This window comes from Sinohyriopsis cumingii, chromosome 3 (genome assembly GCF_028554795.1).
Source record: "Sinohyriopsis cumingii isolate HCF-2022 chromosome 3, ASM2855479v2, whole genome shotgun sequence".
Lineage (NCBI taxonomy): Eukaryota > Metazoa > Mollusca > Bivalvia > Unionida > Unionidae > Sinohyriopsis > Sinohyriopsis cumingii.
The window spans coordinates 6,105,921-6,128,046 of NC_142963.1; the positions used below are offsets into that span (position 1 = coordinate 6,105,921).

Sequence of the window (22,126 nt, forward strand, 5' to 3'; positions counted from 1 at the left end):
TCTTACGTTGTCCATCATCTATAGTTTCAAAACTTTGATGATAGCTTATACTCAGGTTGAGAAAGAACCATCTTGATTTCAAGGTCAAAACTGCCACAGCACTGGTACTCTTCAATTAAAAGCCATATTGGATTTTCACCAGAATTTTTATGGTGTTTACTTTGTCTTAAATTAAAATGGCACAACTTGCACATCTTGCCATTACTTCTTTTAGATCAATGGTCAGATGAACATGGCATTCTCACTGAAAGACATTTAATGTCAGAGGTCAGATGAACATGGCATCTAACTGAAAGACATTTAATGTCAATGGTCAGATGAACATGGCATCTCACTGAAAGACATTTAATGTCAATGGTCAGATGAACATGGCATCTCACTGAAAGACATTTAATGTCAATGGTCAGATGAACATGGCATCTCACTGAAAGACATTTAATGTCAATGGTCAGATGAACATGGCATCTCACTGAAAGACATTTAATGTCAATGGTCAGATGAACATGGCATCTCACTGAAAGACATTTAATGTCAATGGTCAGATGAACATGGCATCTCACTGAAAGACATTTAATGTCTAGTTGGCCCTAAAGAAAATGGCAGCAACAGTGGCTATCTTGAAATCCAGCATTTTGTTATTTCTTCTAGATGGCTGGTCATTTCAGCATTTTGTTTTCACCGAAAGTAAGATTTCTAAAGATGTCTAGTTGGTCTTAAATGGAAATTGTACCAGTCAGATATTCATGGCAACCATCTTGAAGATATTGTTTCTTTAAAAAAAAAAGTCATATCATCACAGCGTTTTCACCAAAAGACTTGATGTCTTGTTACTCCTAAATTAAAACAGTACCAAGCTGACATAATTATGACTACCATGGCAACCATCTTGAAAATGCTACTTCTCTCAAATTGAAAGTCATTTGACATTGACCTGAAGAATTCCTAAATGACAGTGATGCAAAATGACCATTGATATGGCCATGTGGTGACCATCTGGAAAATGTTAACTTGTCTTCCAAATGGATGGTCACATGGGATTTTTACAGAAATACTTCTTATGATAGCTAGATTGTCCAATTATCATACATGCAATATGGCTGCCATGTTGACAGTATTGAAAATCTTTTCATCACTATGCCCACAGAATGGTGTTTCATATTGAAATGGGGTTTTCCCCCAGAAGACCTTTAAATGAAATGGTGTCAAATTGACCTCTAATCCGTCCACCACAGCAGTTTATTTTAACATCTTAGTATGTATGTGTTGTACATAGCTGCCAGGTTACATTATGTCAGATGAATGTATGATGTTCACATATTCCTACTCTGAATATCCAGTACAGAAAGAGGGTGAAATTCTAATTTGGGGAAGTGTTTGGAGTTTAAAAATGCCTTAGCAAGGTATCATTGTGTAATTAACAGGTTTTATTGCTAATTCTATGCACTAAATTGCATCAGTGTTAAATACCATAGCTTACTCAAAGAAATATTAATCATCTATTTCTCAACAAGAGATTCATAAACCATTTAATGTATTAATGAGATCATTTTTAATTGATGATGAAGGTCACTTGTCAAGGTCAGGAACAATGACCTACCTTTTAACCACATTTTCCCAAAATAAGAAACCCTCCAACCACTGTCTAGAATGTTGGCCTGTCTGGTGTTATAAAACTTCATGCAGTTAGTAAACTTAATGGCAGTATTCATAAAAAGGAAGACCACTCCAGTGGCCTAAGTGGTTAGAGCCTCTGCCTCAGATGCAAGTTGTCATGGGTTCAAATCCTGGCAGAGTCTTATCAGAGACTTATAAAAATGGTATTAACATCTGCCTCACTTGATTCTCAGCACTAAGGGGAATGAGCAGCTTGGTGTCAGGAGAATTTCACTTGGTGGGACATGATACTATGTCTTTGGCAAGATTCCCCAGTGCTAAACATCACCATAAACTGTCACACTGCAGACACTGTAGCAGTATGACCGAATTAAAAAAAAAACTTAAAAATCCAAATCACACACACACACACACATAAAAAGGAATATAAGATCCCTTAAATCCATAATAAAATGGTTGCTGTCATATCGGTTATTTGGCTTTGGTTAGACTTCTTGTTAATTTCACAATTGCATCACTATTTATGCCATGTTCAAGAAAATTGAGGGAAAACTTTGGATAATGAGAAAAAGATGCTTTACCCAAAACAGCTTTATTTTATTCCTGATCTTGTAATATCATACATGGATGACAGATGTAAGTTTATGACTATCTCTGACACAGGCAGGAACTTTCTTGGAAAATAGAAATATTTATCATTGTCACAGGCGTGAACATTCATGTCCTAAAAACAATTTATAGTAAAATTTATTGTAAAACTTCAGCAGAAATTAATGAGAAATACTGGTAATTGACATTGTCACAGGGCACAGGCAGTAACAGTTGTGTCCTATGAACACAATTATTGTAAAACTTCATGAGAAATTATTGAGAAAAAGTGATATTGATCATTGTCACAGGTAGGAACTTTCATATCCCACGGACACGTATATTAAAATGTCAACAGAAATTATTGGGAAATACCGGTATTTGACATTGTCACAGGTAGGAACATTCATATCCCATGGATACGTATATTAAAATGTCAACAGAAATTATTGGGAAAATACGGGTATTTGACATTGTCATGGGTAGGAACATTTATATCCCAAGGACACATGTATTAAAATGTCAACAGAAATTATTGGGAAATAGAAGTATTTATCCTTGTCACAGGTGGGAACTTTCATATCCCATGGACACATATATTAAAATGTCAACAGAAATTATTGGGAAATAAAAGCATTTATCCTTGTCACAGGAAGCAATATTCATGTTTTGTGAACATATTTGTAGTAAAACTAAAACAGAAATTATTGGGAAATAGAAGTATTTATCCTTGTCACAGACATGAACTTTCATGTCCTATGGACTTGTTTATAGTATAAATTTATTATCAGTAATGGGAAGCATATAGGGTATTAGTGGAATGGGAATTTAACAGAGAAATTATGACTAAAGCGAAGTGGAATGGGGATTTAACAGAAATCTTCAGTGAAAGGAAGTGGGTATTAGTGGAATGGGGTTTTAACAGAAATCCTTAGTAAAAGGAAGTGGGCATTAGTGGAATGGGGTTTTAACATAATTTGTCAGTAAAGGGGAGTGGACATTAGTGGAATGGGGTTTTAACATAAATCGTCAGTAAAAGGAAGTGGGTATTAGTGGAATGGGGATTTAACAGAGAAATCATCAGTAAAGGGGAGTGGACATTAGTGGAATGGGGTTTTAACAAATCATCAGTAAAAGGAAGTTGGCATTAGTGGAATGGGGATTTAACAGAGAAATCATCAGTAAAGGGGAGTGGACATTAGTGGAATGGGGTTTTAACAAATTGTCAGTAAAAGGAAGTGAGTATTAGTGGAATGGGGATTTAACAGAGAAATCATCAGTAAAGGGGAGTGGACATTAGTGGAATGGGGATTTAACAGAGAAATCATCAGTAAAGGGGAGTGGACATTAGTGGAATGGGGATTTAACAGAGAAATCATCAGTAAAGTGGAGTGGACATTAGTGGAATGGGGTTTTAACAGAAATCCTCAGTAAGGGAAGTGGGCATTAGCGCAGACCTGTCAACCCTTATGATTTTGCCATAAGTCTTACGAAAATTACCCTTAAAATACAGACTTAACGGCATACTAGCAAAAACTAAAGGAAAATGATCGTTGATGAAAAATCTGGATTATTGGTTCATCCCTGTTTTATTTGAATTTGGGTTTCGTCTTAGAATTAGTGAAATTATTTAGGGAACCAGACTAACCTACAGCAGCACCCCAGATGCTTTAAGCTGCATCTGTTTGTTCATGCAAAGCATCTGCATGATCGAACTGTTGATTATAGAAAATTTAAAAATGGTATCCAGAAAGCAATGCATGTTTAAGACGAAAGGGAAAATAAGCTTCTAGAAAAATGTTAATAATCAACACAAAAGAATAAAAAAGGAGCATTCAGATTCATGTGAATAAAAGCTGGAAAGGACACAGTTATATTTAATGGATATCTCATGCCAATTTGAGTACGTCTCGTGGTGGGTGATATGATCATGTGAATTGGAAAAGTATTTCCAAAAATTGTGTTGAGCGATAGCAACAAGCCATTGAGCTGCATAGGGTTTGGAACTAGAGTTTGTGCAACTGTACTAGTGGTAAATAAAGTCTACACATACTTTACAACCTTTTCAGTTGAACATAATGTTTATTGTTGCTGCAACAAACTTTTAATTCTGTTTTCTATCTTTACAATGGCAGTTATTGATATTTGGTTACACCTTACTGAAAACTGGTCAATCGTACAGAACATAATCAACTGCATTACTGAGATGGTCTCATCAGGGTTGGCAGATCTGTTAGTGGAATGGGGATTTAACAGAAATCCTCACTAAAGGGCATTAATAGAAAGGTGTTTGAAAATCTTTCTTTTCAAGGGATTTTTTTTATATAGTACAGGTAAAAATGTACTTTTGCTTTCTGTAATGTGAAGACCTTAAACATAACATTATACCTTTACATTAAGGTAAAATTTATGAAGGGCTGTTCCATTAAAATGTACACCTCATTTAGGTAATTAGCTAGTTAAAATATTGTTAAGTGTCTGCCAGTGTGCTTTGGTTTCTCTGAGTGGAAATTCATGTAACAATTCAAATTGTGGGTAACTACTAAAGTGTGAAATAGCCTTCCATGGGTACCTTGTAGGTATAATACAACATGTCAGAAATTTTAACTTAACAGTTTAGAACTTAAAACCAGGTGGTGGTGGTGGTGGGGGGTATTCTGAGACGTAAATTATCACCAATTTGTTATCTTTCCAGAAATACAACTGTGAAGGTAGAGCCAGATTCCATGGAGTTTGCTCAATGTCAGGAGTGGCCACCAAGAGGTAAGGAACCTAAATTTATTGGGGAGAAGGAACATGTGCAATATTACTATTTGACACAATAAAGTAGTGTTTAATACAATAAAGTATGCAGTAATGTTTAACACAATGAAGATATAATACTCTTAGCAACGGCACATAGCCTTTATTTCCTTGGAATGGTATAGCCAAATAAAGTGACAAAACTGCCATCAAAAGTTTACAGACATTTTTATTTTATCTGACCAGGTATCATGTCCTATGTTCATGCACAGTAAATTAGATCAAAAAGATCTTGATAAAGTTTAAGTTATGTCTTTTTGCCACTTAAATTAGACTTTTTTGGTGCCAGTTTGACAAAGATGTCTGCCTTGGCATTTTTATTCAGGGTTTACTACAAGTGTATCTTATTGGTCAAGGCAGTACTTGGTACACTCATTGTGTAGTACAAGTGTATCTTATTGGTCAAGGCAGTACTTGGTACACTCATTGTGTAGTACAAGTGTATCTTATTGGGCAAGGCAGAACTCGGTACACTCTAGGGTTTCTGAAAAACAGTCATTTTTGAAAAACAGCTGTTTACTGTTTTCAATTTTCAGAAAACAGCTGTTAACAGCTGTTTTTACTGTTTTTTCCACGTTTTCACTAATTTTGCAATCAGTAGCTTATTTTTGTGATGAACACCGTTTTATTATATATCTTTCGTGATAAGTTCTAAATCAATACATTTTTACTTCTTATAATAATATTTCAAGAATACAAGTGCATTAAGCGACTTGTCTGAGAGATGCAATCTTAATTTTGTACAGAAATTCGTACCGACCGAAAAAACTCTTTCAGCGTCCGTTGATGTCGGTTTAATGGATAGAATTGTGTTGTACAATTTCTGGAGATTTTCAGTGTGCTGGCCAGAGTTCCTGAAGAGCGTGAATTCGGACTTGAGCCATTTGAAACTGTCTTGCCCTCCGACTGCAATTGATGATCCATCTTTTTGAAGCAACAAATTCAATTCATCTTGAAGAGACAAGTTCACACTTTGAGCATCATTTGACGACTGTTTGACGACATCTTCTACATTGTTGACTTCAAATAGACGAGACGCTAGATTTCCTGCGAAATTTAGCATAGTTTTTGACGGGGCGACAGATGGATCTTTGAGACTGCGCAGGAGGTTCGTGACATCATTGTTCAATCGCTCTTCAACACGACACTTCAAATTTTCCATGAGCTTGGTACTAATGTCATTATTCAGGTTAGAGAGCTTGTTGAACGTGAATTCTAAAATTGTGTCAGCACTCATCAACGTCGCATCTTCTCGACTTAGATTCTCAACAGCAAGTTTCACAGGTTCCATTGCCTTCAGAAGAGGTTTGAGAGCATCAAAATCCAATGTCTCAATGTCCGTTAGAAACAGTAAAACAGAAGAAAAACAGCTGTTTACTGTTTTTTGATTTTGGATGAAAAACAGCTGTTTTACTGTTACTGTTAAACAGTTACCAGAAACCCTAATACACCCCTTGTATAGTACAAGTGTATCTTATTGGTCAAGGCAGTACTTGATACACTCATTGTGTAGTACAAGTGTATCTTATTGGTCAAGGCAGTACTCGGTACACTTGAGTGTAGTACAAGTGTATCTTATTGGTCGAGGCAGTACTCTGTACACTCCTTGTGTAGTACAAGTGTACCTTATTGGTCAAGGTAGTACTCAGTACACTCATTGTGTAGTACAAGTGTTTGGTTATGATGTTGATAGTCTGTCTGTTTTCAATTTTGTTTATGCACATTAACGTTAATTCATCAATTTCTTTTTTAAATACATTACCCAATCATTATACCTTACAAGAACTATTACTACCTCACAAATCCAGCCCTCCCACAGTCGGTTATGAAGTCACATAGGCTACACATGTGAGTGACTAAGTGATCTTTAAATATGATGGAATGCTTATAAACAGGACTCGAGTGTCTCCAGTAGAAACATGCATGAGCAAGACATGCCTGAGTAAATCATGGATATAAAGCATGCCTGTACTTGTCTGACCAAAGGGGAAGCAATACAGAAATCTGTACAAGTGTCACACAAAAACCTTCATATAAAAGGAAACTGAGGCACTGTTTTAGATATGTACAAAGTAGGAGCAATGATATCCATTATGAGGCAATTACTTGTAAGGAAAAGGCCCTCAGACCACCTGTTCAGGTTGGATGTTGGACTTTGTCTCTGTGGCTATCTTCCAACATAGCTTCTCTTCTTCCACATGCTTCAAATTTACAATTGGCTGAATGCGACTGTGCTCTCTGCCTGCATTTTCCTTAGGACCACCATAAGGCCAAGCTAAGAGCACAGACTTTATCCTCTAACCATCCTTTTAATGGCCAGATTGAAGAAGACTGCAAACAAGCCATCAAGGAGACCAATTTCCCTGCCTGGCAACCACAGTGTTGGTCCAGGGATAGTATGGGAAATCAGTAAAAGGACCTAAGGGCCACACATAGGACACAAACCTCAGAAATCCATCCTATTGAAACTCCAAGCATTGATGCTCACAGTTCTTGCAAGCTAAAGCGGATAAAGCACCAAGAGTTCCTATCGCTTATTCCAATGCTCCTCCAGAGTTTTAGCATAAAATTGTTTTGGTCCAGAAGGCAGCAACACTTTGCCTCCAGTCATCAACCTTAGTGCCCTCATTCAATTCACTCATGGTTCTCAATGGAAACACAGCACATTTTGGAATGCCATCTAAGAGGAAAACTTTGCCATCAGTATCAACTAAAAGACACGTACCATTGTATCCCAGTTCACAAGCTTCCTGGACATTACTGTGATTGACCTACATCATTGTATACCAATTCACGGCACTTCCTTGGGACTCGACATTAAACCTAGGGTCTGCATTCATATGATGAATCAAGTGATGGTGCATATCTGGACCATTTCTAGGGTAGCAACATCCAGTTACCTGGATGATATCTTGTAGAAACATCAGGTGAGTTAAATCTAATTAAGACAATAATCCTTGTTATACTGCTTTCCAGGCTGGGCTTCTTGTCAACAGGGAATAATCCGTCCCAGTACCATCTGAATAATTTTGTTCACAGTGGCATCTTTGCCGCACCTTTCATACCAAACCTGCTTCCACATGGCTTTTGCAACTGCAAGCTGAATTAGTGCAACGCATGCCCTATCAGCAGACATGAATTACATGCAGTTCTGACAAGTCGGGTCATTCTTACTCATGAAGGCATCCTCTTTCATTGCCAAGAACCAACTTCCTTCAGCAGGCAACCTTACTTTGGTTATGAAACCTCTGTCTTATCTGAACAAATCAGCTAAAGGCCACCTACAAGACTGAGTTGGGGCTTTGAAGTGGTACCTGAATAAAACAGAACTACTGCTTCGAGGGAGATCACACCTCATTGTACCTCTCAAAATAGGACAGGAGGATATATCAGCACAGGCTGTATTAAGTGAGCTATTCACTCAGCATATAGAGAAATAACCCAGCATAAATGAACTTATTACACATTTCTTCTGTTGCCACTGGCCTAGCATTTGTTCTCAACTGTTCACTAACCAACATCATTTCAGGCTGTGGGATGAGAGTGGAGTCCACATTCTCTAGCTTTTACCTACCTCCGAGATCTGTAAGCCCAAAGGGTCCAGCTTGATCTGGATGGACCTATATCCACAGCTCAACAGGTCTCCCCTCCAGGTCAATCGACAGCTTCTTAAGATGCGGCTTCACATCTGGATTTGTGGTACAGATGGAGTCCCCTCCAGTTGAGTTACCTAGAAGGTGTTTCACAAACTTCAGGGGACTGGAGATGGTATCTTTGGGGTAAGAGGATTTACCTCCCTCCACCTCTTTATAGATACCAACCATTATGCTTTTGGCATAATCATTACACCTTTTTTTCACTAAATTACGCCTTATGCATAAGTGTATTCGGATTACGCATTTTCAATATATACCCCTCCCCCCAAAAAAAATTAATAATTTTTTTTCTCATTTTTGTTAACATTCCATTAATCCCACAGACCATATTCTAGAAAAGATGGCTTCTATGTAACTACGACATAAGAGTACACTTGTCTGTAGACTTGCATGCAGTTTCCTAACAGTATTACGTTCTATTTATAGCAGCTGCCCTATTTCCAAGAAACAAGCTGGTTTCTACTTTCAACTTTTGACCTTGGTGTCTATTTATAGCAGCTGTATGGCTGTATGGATGTTTCCTGATTCCAGAATTGCAGATAATATGCATGTGCAAAAACAAAATCATTTGATATTGTTAGGTCTTTAGTAGAAGATATTTTACTTAAAAATGTAGAAGCTGTGAAAATTGAGCTGTTTAGTATTGTAACAGACAGGAGTAGTGATTATGACAAAATGTTGTACCAAGTCTATGTAAGAGACTTTGACAACAAAAAGGGCAAAGTCAGAGTGCTCTTCTTTCATTACGAGAATTAACAGTAGATTCCACTGGAGAATTTTTAAAATATTTGCTTGATAATGCTTTGAGTAAACATAAGTTAGCAGAACTGTATGGGGTTTTTAGCTGATACTGCATCAGTGATGACTGGAATTCATAAAAGAGTTGCATTCTATATTTTGCAAAACGTCTCCATCATTGTACATATCAGGTTGCCTCTGTCATATGTTGCACAAGTTCACTGACAGAAAGAAATTTCTGCATAATATTAGTTCTGCATCACAGAGGCTGTTGATAAATTAGAAGAACTCCTGAAGTATCAAGTTGATACTCTACCTGAAAATGTACTTCATGTGGACGGAGTTGATTTTTTCATCTTATTTCCCAGAAAAAAGACCCAATAACTGAAAGATATAATTTTCCTCTTCTTTGTCAGGTTATGAAAGGAATATTGGTTCTTTACCATTCTAATGCTGACTGTGAGGAATTGTTCAGTATTGTTAACAAACTAAAATTGAATTCAGATCCAGGCTCTGTAACCCAGCACTTAGTGCTCTGCTGGTATGCAAAACATTCATAGTCTCTGCTGGTATGTGTTTTGAAATGCAATATGAGAGTCTGTTGCTTTTAAAGCTTGAAGCAATAATTGATGGTAAAAGTCCAGAGGGATAAATAAATCATTTTGTACATATGCTCATTGAATTTTTATGTGGATTACACTTTTTCCTCGCCAGGGGTAGACATGTATGCCTCTTACCTATTCTCCTCAGGTATTATGATTGGGTAACAAATTTAAAGAAGAAACCCATTCTTCCTAGTGAAATATGTTTCTTCAAGACAACATAACCAGTCATAATACACATACACTTTCCTGGCCTCCCTGCAGTTACATCCATAAAGAGCATGCCTTCTGCTCCAGTAGTAACTGAGAGGTTCTTAGACTTTATCGTTCATTCTGCCCATCCACCACCTAGGTTAGCAGACAACTTTTAACTCCCTTTAGCTAAAAGTAATATCTAGGAAGACTGGATATGCGAGGTAGTAGTAATAGTTCTTCTAAAGTATTATGATTGGGTAAGTATTACCAAAGAAACATATTTTTTAAAGGAAAATTTTCGTCTACTATTGCTAAACTATTTTGGATGGCCTGCACATGAGGTAAGGAAGAAGTGTATCAATTTCAGATTCAAAAGGTCAAAAGTCAAGTGCACTGACAGAAAGAAATTTCTGCATAATATTAGTTCTGCATCACAGACTGTACAGTAGTCCCCCTCTTGAACGGCCCCCCTGACCAGCGGCCACCCACTCCTTACGGCCAGAATCCGTTGGCACCGACGAGTTTGTGTTCAAAAGTACCCCTCGCGAAAGGCCACCCGCCTAACGCGACCAGCGGCCAGCATATTAGTGCAAAATTGTAAAATTTACCCCTCACAAGCGGCCGCATTTTATTTGAATATGTATCCAGAACCAGTATTGTATTCATGACGTATGTTAAGTAATCAGATTTCTGTTTCCCGATGTCAGGTTTTCGTTACTGAAAGAAGTGTTGAGTAAAGTATATTTACCACTAAGGTTAATATTATGTCATTTACGCCTCACGAGAAGCCAAATTTATTCCATAAAAACCGAGAAAGACTCAAATTTTAATCCATACAAAAGGGTACGTACATGTAATCCAATTAGCCTTACTGCTGTGTTATCATAAGATGTCCGGTTTAGTCACTGTGATAATTGTTAAGATTACAATTATCGAACAGTAGTAACAGCTGAGAAGTGGCAGTATCGATGTACAATACCCAAGTCAGCACGAAAATGGTTTAATAGCCTATATGGCTTCCCTTAGTAAGATATTGAGCTTGTTCACTTTGGTAATCAGTGGCTATTACTGCTGACAATAATTGTCAAAATTACGAATCCTTGCGGCCGCGAGGTCAAATCTGCATGATGTTAATGGTACATATCGAAGCCGTTTTGGCTTCTCTCACTTAGTGTAAAGAAATGTATAAAAACAATAGGGTACCAGACTGCGACTAACGAGTCACGTGACAAGATCACTTCATTTAAAAACACGGCAATTTGTTTAGATGCATACAAAATTGTTTTATCAGTATTGTAGTTCGCAACATGAATAACATACTGCAAAAAGATCAATATGTCATCGAGAAAAATAAAAATTCTCAGTTTAGAGGAGAACGTGAAAGTTATTTAACGGGGTGGGGATGTCGCAGAAAAATAACGTCAGGAAGACTCAGATAAACAATATCGTAAAAGATAATGAAACAATTCTGCAGAAGTGGAAAGGTGAAATGGACGGAGAAAGGAAGATCGTTTGAGCCAGGAGACGTTTGTATGCTGATTTGAAAGACAAGAAAAAGCAAAAATTTTGTCAGTTGAATTGGAATATGACGACTTTACCGCAAGTAACGGATGGTTGCACAGATTTCAAGTGCGACACAATATCAAGAGTTCTGTCATTAGTGCCAAATCAGCTGATGTTAATAATGAAGTTGTCGAAGATTGGAACAAAAGACTAAACGAAATATGCATGGGATATGACAGCAAGGATATTTTTAATGTGGCGAGACTGGTTTTTTTTTTTTAGAGTGATACCAGCAAAGTGACAGATGATGTGAACTGTAACATAATTATAAAGACAGTTTTAAAACTATCAATGGTTATTCATAGCATTCTTTTGCAAATGATGACAAAGTTTGTTTTACATTTATTTCACATTATTCATGTGATTTTTTAATTAAAATATTAAATATTTAAAATTAAATGCACTTGTGACTTTTTTCATATGTATTTACTACTCACGTTTGTCATCCCCCTCTAGAAAGGCCACCCGCATTATAAGGCCACTTTCCTGCTGCATTAGGGGTGGCCTTATAAGAGGGGGACTACTGTACCAGAATTTTTGAATGGCTTGCACTTAGCACCTGGGGAAAGTGAAAGGCAAATCAGTTTGGGGGTCGAAGGGTTAACATCACTGTAACTGAAGTAAGAAAAATGCTTTCAACACAATAACAATAATTCTGCCTTGCATGCATGAACCAGACTTTCTGAATAAGTCTATCAAGATAGGGATCAGATGGTCAAAGGTGATTGTGACTGAAAGAAGATAAATGGTTCTTTGATAAAAACTTAAATCTAAATTTGTGGAAGGCGGTGTTAGAGACCCTCAGGCAACAGTTATCTAGACACGATAAATTGATGTAGCAGAGATACTAATTTTCTCTTTTTAGTGTGAAATCATATTTTTTAATGTCGACTTATTCTTGGGGGGTATAATTAACACTTAATTTTTATTTTATTTTTATTTTTTTAAATTGGAACATTTGTTTCATGGGTGTAATAGGAGTATGAAAGAATTAACAAAACACCAAGACACAATATAAGGAAGTGAATTGTTCATTGTTCAGTCATTCATTTTGTAGTTTCAGATAATGTCTCGCACCCTTTTCATGGTTTCTTTGGAATTTAAATTTGTTGAAAGAGGAAAATCCACTCGTGCAAAAGTCATTTATAAGTGGATAATGAATACTCCTATTTGAAATGAGCACTCATACAAAAATGAAAAATGAGTACTCTTGCAAAAATCATACAGGTAGATCATGAGGAGTGCTCTGCTCATTGCGATCACCTTTGACTAATTGTCATGCTTCATTGAAATTATTACATTTAGCTTCATTTATCTTGGCACATTTGTTTATACAATCATGATACTGATGTAAGTACTTTCATTTCAAAGGATTTTATTCACACCCTTGGAAACTTGGCATAGATAGATTGATGAGCTTCTTTTATTTGACTGTTTTATGTTACACACACACACACACACACACACACAGACACATACACACTTTCAGTAAGGGACTCATGATTTTGTTTTGTCTGTAAATCAAAAACCATTCATTGGTACATGAAGATGACCAAATATTCAAAGTTTTTTATTTTTATGCCCACCTTAAGGAAGAGCATAATGTTGTGATCTTGTCCATCCATTTTCACTTCATACAGTCCACTGTCTACAATTACCAAGCTTGGTGTTTGCACTTGGGGTAAACGAAAAATCCTATCAGTTACGGGGTCAAAATTTCTAAGCTCAAGATTACTTTGAAAACAAAAATGGTTATGCACAGTAGCTAACATTTTCTATAATTTATAGTTTCAGAGGTTTGTGAATTGTTTACACTTAGGGTAAGGAATAACCATGGAATTCATTGGAATTACAAAATTTTCAAACTTAAGGATTTGGTAGCTGTTTTGGAATGCTGTGAATTTGTGTAAAAACATTTTGGATTATATTAATGTGATACTTCAAGACTATTGGCACATCAGCACAATTGATTGGACATCATTCAGAACACCACTGGAACTCATTGGGAATACTCTATAGTTTTGAACTTGTGATAAAACGTTTAGGACTATTTAGGATTTCATTTGCCATTCTGCTGTTTATAATTTTTCACTTTAGATTTTATTTGTTCAATTTTACAAAACTTGTTGGTTTTTTCTCTTTTCTGTTGCTGTATATACTCGCTTATAAGACAAATCCAACTTTGCTAGGAGTAATCAGTAGAACAAACTATATAGACCCTGACCTGCATGCACATTATGCTATGGCACATCAGGATCAGTGTTGTTTGCAGTTTGACTCGCCATTTAAGCAAATATATACGGTACTTAGCTTTAGACAAAGTTAATTCGCTCTCTCTCTCTTAACGATTTTAAAAGATATCCATTTATTCACAGATGGGGAACCACAGCAAGGATACAGCAATCTTCTTGGCGAGTCCGAGGTCAATCCTTTCCATAATGTACCAGAACATCATCATCACGACAGAAAACAACAACAGCACTTTGCTAGAAGGAATAGAAGTAATCAGTGGAGGCCACAGACAAGTGACATCAGGAGTCCTGGTTTCCAATTTGGTGGATCTCCATCTTTTTCTTCTAGATTCAATCAACCATTTTTATCAAACAATAGTAATAATCGCCCAGCTGAGTTTCAGATGAGAGGACCACAGAATGACTTCTCCAGTATTAGGGATCCCCATTCAGGAGGTCAGATGCACAGAATAGGAAACAACTTAGGGCCACCTCAGGTTGGACAAAACCATTCACCTAGGATGGGAATATTGGGACAAGACCATCCATCAAAGATGGGAAACTTCAGACCTAACCTGAGTCATATGGAGCATAGATTTCCACCTCAAAGTGAAATACAACCTCAGAGGAATCGTTTTAGCCAAAACCAACAAGGTTCTCTATTTACAGGCCATAATCAATCTTCAGCTGCCATCGGACAGCCTCCTTTTGGAGGTAACAGGTTTCAGGCTGAAATGCAAGGACATGATCTAAATAACAACAGACAAATGCACCAAGGCACATATCAGAATTATCCTGACTCAAACGCAGGACCTCATTTTACAGGGCCATCCCCAGATAGGCCCATGCTAGGTAGGGACATGGGACCTCATTTTACAGGGCCATCCCCAGATAGGCCCATGCTAGGTAGGGACATGGGACCTCAGTTGATGGGGCCTTCCTCAGATAGGCCTATGCTAGGTAGGGACACAGGACCTCATTTTACAGGGCCTTCCCCAGATAGGGCCATGCTAGGTAGGGATACAGGACTTCAGTTTGTAGGACCTTCCCTAGATAGGCCCATGGTAGGTAAGGACAGAAATACATATCAACAACCAGTTCGTAATTATGGTCAATTAACTGATTCCTTTTGTGCTTCAAGGAATTTTAATAATCAGATGAACCATTCTGTTGAACAGGTACCCAACAGGGGGCAAAATTACCAGACTGGTAATGCAGACAACCATGGTTTTGGGGGTCCTCTTCGAGTGCACCAGTTCAACCAGCCTCCTCAGGGCAACCTTATTGACTCGAGATTGATTTACAATAAGAACACTTTTTAATGTTTTCTTTTCTCTTGGATTTACATTTTTTTTTTTGTCTTTTGCAAGTTGAACAAATTACCAATCTCTATTTTAATCCGACTTATTCATTTATTTGATGTATGAAATGGTCCCTTTTCAGTGAATGGTGCTGCATGAGCTTTTTAACAATTTGACAAAAATTATGAACCATTCTACCCTGACCCCACAAGAAATGCTTTTTTGAACATGGTTTATCGTTAATTTAGCATAGCGTTGGAGAAGGTATGTGAACTACGCAAATTAAAGACATTCAGTCATTTTATTCTATTATTCATTGGATGCTTTATTTTTAAATCATGTTATGCTTGCCATTTCATAGCTGCCAACATCCAACTACAAAATTACTGACTGCTTATAACAAAAATACTGATTTTCAGGAAGAAATATTGATTTTTAAACTTTTACTGCATATATAACTATTTACAACATCTACAACTGTCACTAAAGTAGGTTAGTAAGTTACTTAATTATTTAATGTCATAGATGCATGTGTTGCACACTTGCACCTTCTGAGTAAGCCATCAGACACAGGATGTTTGTATGAGCCTTTTCCACACCTTGTCTTTTCAATCATTATTGAATTCCAATGTACCATCTTTCATGGATGATCTGAATTGTGTGAGATTTTTTTTTACTGAACTAAAAATCCTCTCACAATCAGCATTAGAGTGTGGTAAAAAAAGAAGTCCTAACATAAAATATCTCAGACGATTGTAAAGAAAGTCTCCACATGAATTCTTCATCTTTGACATCAGATTCCACAGTCCATCAACACTAATGCAGGAGAGTATTGTTTTAGTCAGGGAGCTGATCTGGTATGAGACAAACTGTGCTCTAAGCTTGTCCTAATCTGGTATGAGGCAAACTGCTCTAAGCTTGTCGTGATCTGGTATGAGGCAAACTGCTCTAAGCTTGTCCTGATCTGGTATGAGGCAAACTGCTCTAAGCTTGTCCTGATCTGGTATGAGGCAAACTGTGCTCTAAGCTTGTCCTGATCTGGTATGAGGCAAACTGTGCTCTAAGCTTGTCCTGATCTGGTATGAGGCAAACTGTGCTCTAAGCTTGTCCTGATCTGGTATGAGGCAAACTGTGCTCTAAGCTTGTCCTGATCTGGTATGAGGCAAACTGTGCTCTAAGCTTGTCCTGATCTGGTATGAAGCAAACTGTGCTCTAAGCTTGCCCTGAACTGGTATGAGGCAAACTGTGCTCTAACCTTGTCCTGAGCATCAGAAGAAGATTCACCATCTTTTTTAAGCAATAACATGGAAGATTTCTTGAGAAAGAACCTGAAGTCTGCAAAAGAGACCACTAACCTTGAACTAATATTTGCAACTCGGGCATGTGTCAGAACCTCATCCTTTAAGTGGAATTTCTTTTGCATATAGGTGCAAGCATTTATGAAATATCTCTTCACAGCACTGAAAAACTCTCGATGCCTGGTGCTTAAGGCTTCCAAAGTCTTTGCACACACTGTCCAACATTCAAATCCTCATTTTTCACGATAATATTTTCATAATTGAAATCAAGGGTAATGATGTCATTTGTCCCAACTATAAATGCGGGCTTAATAAATCTGCAGACCAGGTCTTTGAAAAGATTCATCAGACAATCTTGTAACTTATAAATTTGTGGAGAATTGCCCTGTAATAGCACATTGTTGACCTCAAACATAGGAATTACTGACTTAAGGAAAAGTGCATGTGCAACTGTCTCATTGTTGATCAATCATTAGTATATTGACAAGCTCTTGTTTGCCAATGGTTGAGGCTTCATCTTCTTTAATGATGTCTGTTTGCCACATTTTTTCTGGTCATGATTATCAGCTTGAGGTTTCATAGTCGACTTTTGCGCTGAAGTTGACTTGGTGTCATAAGATAGAGCACATGTGACTTTCCCCTTTGAACCACCATCTACAGCAACTTTAGGTATCTTGTAGTTTCATTGGGCTACTAAATAAACATTTCAGAAGTGATTCTTTTTGTGCTGGAAGAGGTGTCTTGGGTTTCTTTCCTACTGAAAGTACAGAGGTGGTGGTAGAAGTTCTTGGCTTGGATTTCTGCTTTGCTAGGAGATGGATACACGTTTTATAATTTTATGCACTTTGATTTCATACAGATTTTGTAACTCTTTGAAACTGTGCACTCTCTTTGCACTTTTGTCCATGTAATAGAGAATGTCAATTAGCAGTTCATCCATTCTTATGGGTAAAGCATCAGCTGCCAGTTGATATGATGGCAAGAACATCCGAAGGCAATAAAATATCTGGTTGCTTCCTTATGATAAAAGAAATGAACCGTTTCTTGTTACCCATCATTACTGATGCATTATCAGATACAAATCCGATGACATTTTCCCATGGTATGCCCAATTGCAATAGTTCATTGCTTATCATATTGAAGATGTTTTCCCCAGTTGATGTACTCGTATTCAAGCTTGATAATGAAAGCAATTCAGTCGTAATCTTTTCTTTTGTATGATCATAGAATCTTACAACAAGAGGATAAAGCTGGCTGTTTAAATCATTTCCTCCATCAGTATCAATACTCCATCTAGGAAATGAAAACAAAAAGAAACAGAATTAGGCTGAAAGATACATTACCCAAACTGTCGCTAAATAATCTAAAACAGGTTCACAATTAATTGTAAATTGTTTCCTCTTGAGCTCTGTCCACTATGGCTGAATTTATCTGACAAGGCAACATTCTCTCTTAAATGAAGAAAAAATAGTATGCATCAGGCTCACCACAAAAATCAGCATCTCATTTTCATTTACTAAAAATGTGCATTTTAATTTTAATAAAAGGTAATAATTTTATAAAAAGTATCCTTGACCTCCTCTGAGGAAAGTTGAGTTTATGCAAGTGTTTGGTTGAACAGTGTATCAAAACAATACAGCACAGAAGGAAATGTAGAGGTAAAAAAATAATTTTGTGCGGGGGATGGGGCTGCAAACTTTCTGGCAATTAAAAATAAAATTGTCATAATTCACAGTAAAAATAAGAATTTAGAAGGTCTAAAACTACGCACCTTTCAGTCTTTTCACAGTGTCGTTATGGTTGTCTGTTTCCAGCTCATTGATGATAGACACTGTTTACGTTCTAGCACAAGAGTAATTTTTGACAATGTTGCTGTCTGGAAAAAGTGTGTAAAACAAATCGCCAGCCTCACTAGCAACTGAAAGAGGAAGGTTCCTTTCTTTAAGAAATTTAGTAAAAAGAACTTCCGATCGAATTACGTCAAGGTTCTCTCTGGTATGTATAAACTTCAGTTCAGGCTGTGGTGTTGATGACGAAACAGCAAGTTGATGTTTATTAGCTTTTTCATGCTGTTTTATGTCATGGGCGCCTCCATGCCCAATAGCGAAATCACAGTTGCACAATTTGAAAAATGCAAAGTTTTCTCCTTTACGAGATGGTTTCACAAATTTAAAGATGACGGAATACTTGTCCTTCCAGTTCCGCGTTCTTTTCTTTGCTGGAGAAAATTCCGACTCTTCTGCTTTTCTTTTCGACATCATCAAGATGAGATACAGTGATAGCAGTAGACACACTGCGCAAGCCAATATGTTGGCGGCTGGCAGTCAAAATTTGGCATGGCAGCCTCGATTTTGAATGGACCAATTGTATTTCATACATGCAACACATGTACTATAATAACAGAACTGGGTAATTGAAAACAGATTTTTACCAAAGCAAACATACACCTGTATTCAGGTCTAAAATATGGGACAAAGACAAGAAAAACGGACAGTTGGTAGCTTTGCCATTTAGATAATCTTGTAACTGCATAGTGTCTTGAGCCTCCAAAAAGTTTTCAAACCTTGAAAAAACCTATAAAAGGACGCAAATTTTGAAATTTAATTTCACGTATAACCCAGCAGAAAAACCTAAAATCATTGATCAGACAAAATCTTTGTTCCAACAAATATCTACAGACAGTTACAGCTAATTTTACTCTTCTTTCCATAGAGTAATACACACATTATTGCTATAAGGTATGGATGATTATGAATTTATATAGATATATGTCTCTACAAAATTTATAATTTGATGCTAGGAGGTTGTATTCAATGTAAAGAGTGGAAGGTATGGACAAATGAGTAACCAAGGTTAATACAGCCCAGTATAAATTACTTTCAATGATTTTACAACCTTTTCAAGGCATTGTTGGTCCTAAATGAAAATCGTACTGCTTGGACATCGATTATTTTATTGTATGTATGCATTTAAACATTTGCAGTCATAATGAATGATAATCATATATTCTTCCGAATTAATGTACAGATTGTTTTAAGATTTATTTCAATTCCATCATGCAGGAGATGAGAAATATATCCATGGGACATGGACCCCCCCTGCCTCAACCCCAAACCAACAAACTGTTTAATCAATGATGGAAAAAAGGGGAGGTACTCTTGCAAGGAATGATATTGTCCAATGTATGTATGGATATAGAGACATAAATATCACCATTCCTAATTAACTTTAAAAATTGGAACATTTATGTTATGCATGTGAGATGAAGCTCTTGAGTGTGGGTCTGATTTAAAATCTGAAAAAATTAAAACCTAAAATTGTTCAGAAATTATTATACCAAACTCGTAATGCATCACATACATCTCCATTAAGCCTAAAATGGTTACTCGGGTGTCAGAACATTAGACTGGTGGATGTGGATTCAATGCCCACTCAGGTGTCAGAACATGAGACTAGTGGATGTGGATTCAGCGCCCACTCACGTTAGAACATCAGACTAGTCGATGTGATTCAGCACCTACTCACGTTGTTAGAACATTGGACTAGTGGATGTGCGATTCAGTGCCCACTCACATTGTTAGAACATTAGACTGGCGGATGTGTGATTCAGTGCCCACTCATGTTAGAACATTAAACTAGTGGATGTGGATTCAGCGCCCACTCACGTTGTTAGAACATTAGACTGGTGGATGTGTGATTCAACACCCACTCACGTTAAAACATTAGACTAGTGGATGTGGATTCAGCGCCCACTCACGTTGTTAGAACATCAGACTACTCGATGTGTGATTCAACACCTACTCACATTGTTAGAACATTGGACTAGTGGATGTGTGATTCAGTGCCCACTCACATTGTTAGAACATTAGACTGGTGGATGTGTGATTCAACACCCACTCACATTGTTAGAACATTAGACTGGTGGATGTGTGATTCAACACCCACTCATGTTAGAACATTAGACTGGTGGATGTGTGATTCAACACCCACTCATGTTAGAACATCAGACTAGTGGATGTGTGATTCAACACCCACTTGTGTTGTTAGAACATTAAACAGGTGGATGTGTGATTCAACACCCACTCGTGTTGTTAGAACATTAAACTAGTGGATGTGTGATTCAACACCCCGTCATTTGGGCTGCATGCTAATGATATGCTAGAAGTAACAAGCCAAGAGTTTCATGGGAGCTGTGTCCATCCAGTAGAAGCAACAGGGGTCTCTGAGGATCAGTTTTTGAGGCCGGTGAACCATTCATTTCCAGGAATCCCATCTTTAAAAGGAGTTTTAATTTTCATCCTTTGACAGTTGCCCAATCTTTAAAAGAAAAGAAACTGTTTTCTTGATACCCCTATTCCCTTTTTGAGTAGCTAATGTCACTGTATTTATATTTTGTTTTACGTCTGCCAGCAGGACAGGTTTCCTCCCAGAGGTAGCATCTAATGATGTCCTTCCACTAATCCTATCCACTAATGTGGATCTGGGGGTGGATCTGGGGATGCTGAAATGTGATGCAGTCTATCTCATGCACATTTCACCAGATATAACAGCTTCTACTGTTTAAGCCATTTTATTCTTTTCATATTTAAGATAGTTTCATCTAATATCATTGTTGCATTTTCTTGGCATAACTAAAGGAAATTCTTTTTTAATAGCTTATGATCCTTTTATGTGAGAGTCGAATGTATAGATAAATAAGAATATTTAACGTTTGTATAATTCAATTTTCATATTTATTTGAAATCAGTAGTAAAGTATTCAATTTTATTTATATTTTATGAGTGACAAAATCTAGGATTTTCTAAAGAAACTCTTTCACCTACTTTTTATACATTCTGATATTTTCTATTCTATATTTCCAAAATGATAAATCATTATTGCTCATTTTTTCTTTACCTGAATGTATGTGTTCTTTTATTGAGTGTTATCAATTTTCATCTGCATATTGTTTCTCTTTTCCTTTTTGTTCCACTTGGTATTAGTAGATCTTTCCAAGAATGTCCTTCAAATAAATGCAGGCCAGGTAAAACTGAACATGCTAAATATTACTTTTTATCTTCATATACATATATAAATACTGGTTAAAAAACTTGTGAAAACATATCAATTTCACTCCCTTAACATGTCAGTAATGGTTGTAAATAAATGGTAACAGGATCGTCTTACTTGAAACTTATTTAGTATGTGTTCTGGTACAGGGTGAAATGTTTCAGGTCACTGGATTCAGGAAGTTGATCAGTGAGATGTATTCAATGCATGCACACTTAAGTACTTTTCAGAAGTTAATGCTCATTGGACGAAAATCCTTTAACCAGAAGAAAGTTTTATTAATGATACGGGTAACATCACATGAGCAAACTATAAAGCATTCATCTTTAACAGTTCTAATCCGAATTCACCCTCAAGTCCAAATTTTCACACACTGACCCTAATGCCCACGAGTCTTCAAAATGACAGCTCACTTGGCCACCATTCATCCAAGCCAAACCATTTTGATTGATTACTTGGCATAATTAGAAGACACTGGTATTTAATAAC

General features: G+C 36.9%; 1 protein-coding gene across 1 annotated transcript in view; it reads left to right on the forward strand.

Moving 5' to 3' along the window:
* LOC149802419 (uncharacterized) overlaps positions 1-21,746 on the forward strand; it is a 50,478-nt gene extending 28,732 nt beyond the window's left edge. The window contains exons 9-10 of the mRNA XM_089951626.1: positions 4,898-4,965; positions 14,134-21,746. Of these exons, the coding sequence (XP_089807752.1) occupies positions 4,898-4,965; positions 14,134-15,311 (1,246 nt within the window). The 3' untranslated portion in view covers positions 15,312-21,746. The remainder of the gene's footprint in view (positions 1-4,897; positions 4,966-14,133) is intronic.
* Positions 21,747-22,126: the final 380 nt, after the last annotated feature.